At 35.2% G+C, this 6073-nt stretch overlaps 1 protein-coding gene across 1 annotated transcript; it reads left to right on the forward strand.

Annotated features, from left to right (window-relative positions):
• Positions 1-3406: 3406 nt before the first annotated feature.
• Positions 3407-5469, forward strand: LOC131607452 (transcription elongation factor 1 homolog). The gene is made up of 5 exons (XM_058879455.1): positions 3407-3589; positions 4097-4219; positions 4388-4458; positions 5006-5027; positions 5129-5469. The coding sequence occupies exons 2-5, from the start codon at positions 4107-4109 to the stop codon at positions 5187-5189; spliced, it is 267 nt and encodes an 88-aa protein (XP_058735438.1). The 5' UTR covers positions 3407-3589; positions 4097-4106; the 3' UTR covers positions 5190-5469.
• Positions 5470-6073: the final 604 nt, after the last annotated feature.

The raw sequence follows: 6073 nt of genomic DNA on the forward strand, positions 1-6073 counted from the left end.
AGATCATAGAATGTGATGACATATGAATTGTTTTATACGTTGAGACGAGTAGAGTGGACTTGAGTTGAGACATATCAGACTGTAATCTATGAGTCCTTGATTGATCCAAAACTACCAACATATTAAATATTAATAATAATAATTTAAAAATAATATAATACAATATCAATTTTAAAAACATTCAATAAATATAAGAAACTATTTGAACATATATTGACAATCTAAAAAAAATAAGTTATATTAAAAATATTAAGATCAAATTAAAAATATCAGAAAAAATGATAAGAATTGATCATTACAAATAAATTTAATAATAATTAATTATTACATTGATGTTTATGATATTAAGAGGATGGTAAAAAAATTAAAGTGAATAAAAAAAGTAATATAAAATATATTAATAGATAAAAATAGCATGAAACACAATGATAAAATCCATTAAAATTTATAAAATTTTTAATTTTAATAATTTTTTTATAAATTTTTTAGTACTAATATTTTTTATAAATTGCAAAAATATAAGTTAAACATTGTGCTTACCAAAAAGAATTATACAAGCAAATTAAGGATTGTCAGAGATTTATAGGATTTGTTGAGAAGTTAGAGTTAACCCACGCATGAAGGTGAGAAGATGTGTATGTGATATTTTACGTAATTAATTAGATTCTCACCTAAACTTTAGGATTGAAGAATTTATAGTAGTCCCTGGGTCTGGACCTTAGGCTCCTATGAAGTAGCAACCGCTTATAGGAGTGAGGGAGTGTGCACTCAACTCCCATATTATTCAAGAAGACATGATATTCCCCTAGAATATTCTCCGAATAGGTTTTGGCTTTGTTGAGATCTTTGCAATTGCGGGGATTCCTTCATGAGGATCCAACATGTGTGATTGTCTCAAGGGGCAACGAAAATTCCTTCATAATGATCCAGCATATGTAATCGCCTCAAAGGATGGAAAGGATTCCTTCGTGCGGATCCAACATATATGGTTGCCTCTAAGGGCGATTTTGATAAGGTTTCATTCGCTATTCAATTTCCTTCAAATAAAGCAACAATAATTCCCATTTTATAAAAATGTTAGGGGTCTCATTAACGCGTCAAAAAAGAGTGATCCCCAAAGAACGTCAAGAATTTAACCATAAAGTAACAAAGATTGCAATTCATAGAAATAAACCAAACAAGTAAATGAAATTAAAATAAACTAAACATGGCTTAACGCCTAAACATTTAACAACTTTTATTAAGTATCTTTTCCTACAGCCTTTGAGCTTTCCTAAAATGGAGAAGTCATGTCCCATCCCCAAGAGTTGTTCCTCATGGATTGGCTCCCAACGTTACGCCTACAACGTTTACTCTCACGACTCTTGTTTTCTTTAACTTCAGGCTCTGTGTGTAAAACTTCCTAGTGATCTCTTAATCCTCTTGGATAACCCAAACTCTCCCATTTAGGAGTGGGTACTTCATGCAAAGATACAATGTATATAGGGTATCTCCTAGCTGGTTGAACACATACCTCAATATAATCATTTTATATGAGGAACGTGCATCTATAACAAAGTACCTTGATCTTCCTGGAGCTTTCCTCTACTTCAAATGTTGTCTTCAGTGTAATACAACCCTTCACTTGCATTTGCTCACCTGAAAACTCCACCAATGATCTTTGGAAAGCTTCGAGGTCGTCCAAGTTTAGGTGAAACCTTTCAAAAGCGTCCCAATAAAGGATGTTTGCAGAGCTTCCTTGATCAATCAACACCCTCTTAACTTTCCAATCGTCACACCTTATGTTTATGACCATGGGGTCGTCATCATGGGGGTGGATGCCTGCAACATCTTTTTTAGAAAAGGCGATCTCAAATTTTTAGGCCATCCTTCTTGCCTAAATCAAAGTTGGTAGGCAAGCCTTTGATGATTAAGATTTATCGAGCGTATCTTCTGCAGGCGGAACAGGTCTCTCCTCATCTGGTGTATCCTTTTGTTATGGTATTAAGGGTGTGGCATACAATTATGTCATTTCCCCCTTGCTCTATTCTTTTCCTTTTTTGGATCCAGAACTCCTAGAAACACATTACCCCTAAGAGTTGGATCCTTCAGCCCTTTGTGTGAGTTGCTCTTAAAATATTTCTTTAGGTGGCCTTCTTGAATCCGATGCTCAACATCCTTCTTGAGTTGGTAGTAGTCTTCAATATGGTATCCTTTGACTTTGTGGAACTTGCACCATCTGCTAGGCTCGGGCCCCGTGACATATGAGTTTGGAGCTGGCGGTTGTGGAATATCGTGTATGTGAAGGACCTCTCGCCATATCTTTTCACGATTAGTGTTTAAGAGTGTGAAATTCTCTATAGGTTGTTCGCTTCTCTTGAACGTCGTCATGTTCCTGAAGGGCGAGGTTTAATGATTATTCTTTTACGGTTGTGAGTTGTAAAGGTTACTAAAGGTACGCTTTTTGGAATCTCTGGAATTCTTTTCGAAATTGCTTTCATCACCCTTTATATAGGACCATGCATCTACCACCACTTCAACCAAGGAAGATGTAGGTCTCTAGGTGATGGATTCATTAAAATGTTCGAAGTGCTCATAGGAACATTTTTTAGTCATGTTTGATGACCTTGATTGTCGCCCTATTGAAGTAGGTGGGGTACTCCCTCAGAGATTCATAGGGGTCTTGACGAATGTTGAGAAGGCTGGTGTCATCTATTTTATGTGTATTCTAGTTACAAACTGAGGGACTAGTTACTTCATCAAGTCTTGATAGTTGGTAACGGAGAGTTGAGGAAAACCCATTTACCACTTTAGGGCGCATCTCTAGAACTTCTAGAGAGGAGCTTACATTTTATGGAATCACCAACTCTAATGATTACCATATGCGTGTTGATTGAGCCTGCTCATACGGAGTTGAGGCGCCCATCAAACTTAGCCCGCAAAGGCGACTTGAAATTCTCTGATACCAACGTCTCCCATATTTCATCTAAGAAATGGCGAGGGTCCAATATTTCAACCTCTTATGGATGACCAACCTAATGTTGGTGTTGATGGATATGGAAGACGTTATCCTCTAAAATTTGGTTTTGGCAACATAAGTTGTCCATGGCAGCGCCCATCTTTGCCATGGAACTCTCATTGTCATTGGACTCATCGTTGGCTAGAGTTGTTGCCATCTTGTTCAACATGATAGACTGAGGGGTTGAACGTGACGACAACACTCTAGTTGAATATTGTAATGGTCTCCCAAATCAGTTTTATCAAGACTCCATAGTGAACGACAATTATACATACTAAAAGTTGAATATAACATGATTTTTTTAATTAAAAAGTGCTTAAAACTCCTCTTTTAAAATCTTGTACTACTCATTTTAAAAGTAACTTCAATTGTAAAGGTATTTTAATTTAGAAGAAGAATAACTATACCGGAATTTCTAGACCGGTATCTCAACTCACCGTGAAGGGAACACGACAAATCTCATAGCATAAAAACCCCTTTATGGCTCTATTATTCTCCCTACCTTTTCAATTTCCGCACACACTCTCTCATCTCTCCCTACATCGATCACCACTTCGTTTTCGCTTTCTCGCTCTGTGATCGGAATCATCGGTTAGTCCTATTAACCTTCAATTTCATCTCCTTTATCTTTTTACCTTTTTTTGTATCGATTAGGGTTTCGTTTGATTTGATCAATTTCCCTTTTTTTCTTCCGCCGTTTCCCCGTGTAGATAATTTTGGAAATGGTTAACGATGTCGACATAGATAGCTTGAATCTTTAGATTTGATTCATAAATTGTTTCAGTGTTTGACAATTGGAATCACCAGTTCATCGTTTCTATTGCATGATCTATGTTTTGAAGTTTTTCTGGAATATTTTTTGGTATTAACGGAAAATTCCAGGAAATCTTGATTGAAATCTTGATTTTGTATAGGAATTGGTATATTCGGTTTCATATTGATTTGGCTTGAAATCTTGATTTTGTGTAGAAATTGGTACTATAATTCAGTATAGAAATATGAGAGAATGGTTACATAGTTGAATGAACAGATTAGAGAAGTTTAATTAGCATGCTATTTTTGTTTATAATTTTGTGTTGGAATATTTGAAAAATCCAGGATTTGAGCTATGGGAAAAAGGAAGGCGAAAACAAAACCTCCTCCAAAGAAACGAATGGATAAGCTTGACACCGTCTTTAGCTGTCCTTTCTGCAATCACGGTTCCAGTGTTGAGTGTCGCATGTAAGCAAATTTTAATTGCCTGGAGAGGGGTGTAGGCTAGCTGTAGCATGCAGGGTTTTAATTTCCTTGCATATTCATCAGATAACATTATAGACTACTTTTCTCTAATTTCACACCTAGCGCTCCATATTTCAATGTGTTTGATGTTTGTTTCTGGTTTTTTTACAGTGATATGAAGAACTTGATAGGGGAAGCTTCTTGCGGGATATGTCAGGAGAGCTTTAGCACTACCATCACAGGTTTGTTTTTGTAGGATGTGTTTTTTTTTCCTCTTTCTTAAAGAAGCAATAAATTCGATAGGGTCCATAGATAGTCTCATGGCTGACATTAGATATGGAAATGAGGAATAGCTAAGATGATATGAAAATAATAATGTTATTGATGTTTATAGTAAACAATTTGATACTTATGATAATCACTTGAAAGTTGAAACTTGTTTGACAATAATCACAATCCTTTCTAATTTAACTTTTTCTATGAAGTTATTGCTTTGTGCATTAACCTTTCAGACCTTTGGTCTCGACCAAACACCATTTATTAGTTAAGGAGACTGTCTTCGCTGAAACTACCTAATTGCTCACGTCTGTAAAACGCTCTACAACAGAATCCTTGTATAGCGGCAAGAGGCTGCAATTTCATGAACTGCCACTATAGCATGTGACATAATAAAACTATGATTGAACTTATTGTGTTATGGAAAGTGAGATATTCAATATTTTAAGTATCTGCTGGGACCATATTTACTGTGATATAGCTAATGATCTTATACTTTTTCTCTCTTTGCAGCTTTATCTGAGGCAATAGACATGTAAGTTCAATTATTGAATTGAAAATCTCATCTCCCCTCTCCCTCACGCCCACTGCTGGACACAACCTCATGACTCAATTATCTTTATTGTAATGTTGCAGATACAGTGAATGGATTGATGAATGTGAACGGGTGAACACTGTTGACGATGACGGTACTTAGTGATTGAAAGGATCCACTTATAGTGATAGTAAATCGATAAGTGTCCAACTTTATAATATCTCCACCCTGTAGTTATGTCCATTTCTGTTGTGAGCATTAGTGCTACTATGAACTTTAGTTTGCATGTGAACTCTTGACATATTGTAATGATTGTACACAAGAACATGAAAATAATTGTCTGTTTAGGGTGAAGCCACTTTGATGGATAGCATATGTAACCTATATTGTATTTTTTTTTGTTGCAGTATGTGGTATTAGCTGAAAGCAGTTTTTTTACTTACTCAGGCTGAAAGCAGTTTTTTTTACTTACTCAAGCTGAAAGCAGTTAGATCCTATTTTGAAAGAGAATTTTGAGGGGAACATGAGAGCATTTTGAGAGGTGTGGGGTGGAGAAGTTCACATTTGAGTTTAGTTAAAACACCGAGCTGGAACATACTAATAGTTTGAAAAATGGCTTGATCAAAATAGGTTGGAAGTTGTCACAAAAAGATTTATTTATTTCATTCTTAATGATATGAAACTTGACTAATAGTTACGTTTAAACATTAAAAAGCATTATCTCTGGTAGATAGAATCTATCGTAAAAATTAAAATTGTAGTGAACTGATTTTAATTTAACTACAAAATTAATTTTACTTTTTTTTTTGGTCAAAAATTAATTTTACTTTTTTTTTTTTGTAAAAAATTAATTTTACTTTGGCATTACGCATCATGGAAGCCAATGGGAGCTGATCCTTCCCGAACAAACCCCTCTATTCCAGTGCATCAAACTTTCCCTCTTTCTTTCTCCATCACAATAGTCAACAACACAAACCAACTATTCATCTCAACATAAGTATTCTCTCATTCTAAACCTTTGAGATAAACCTCTCAAAAGACATGGA

This window comes from Vicia villosa, linkage group LG5 (genome assembly GCF_029867415.1).
Source record: "Vicia villosa cultivar HV-30 ecotype Madison, WI linkage group LG5, Vvil1.0, whole genome shotgun sequence".
In the NCBI taxonomy this organism is placed as follows: Eukaryota; Viridiplantae; Streptophyta; class Magnoliopsida; order Fabales; family Fabaceae; genus Vicia; species Vicia villosa.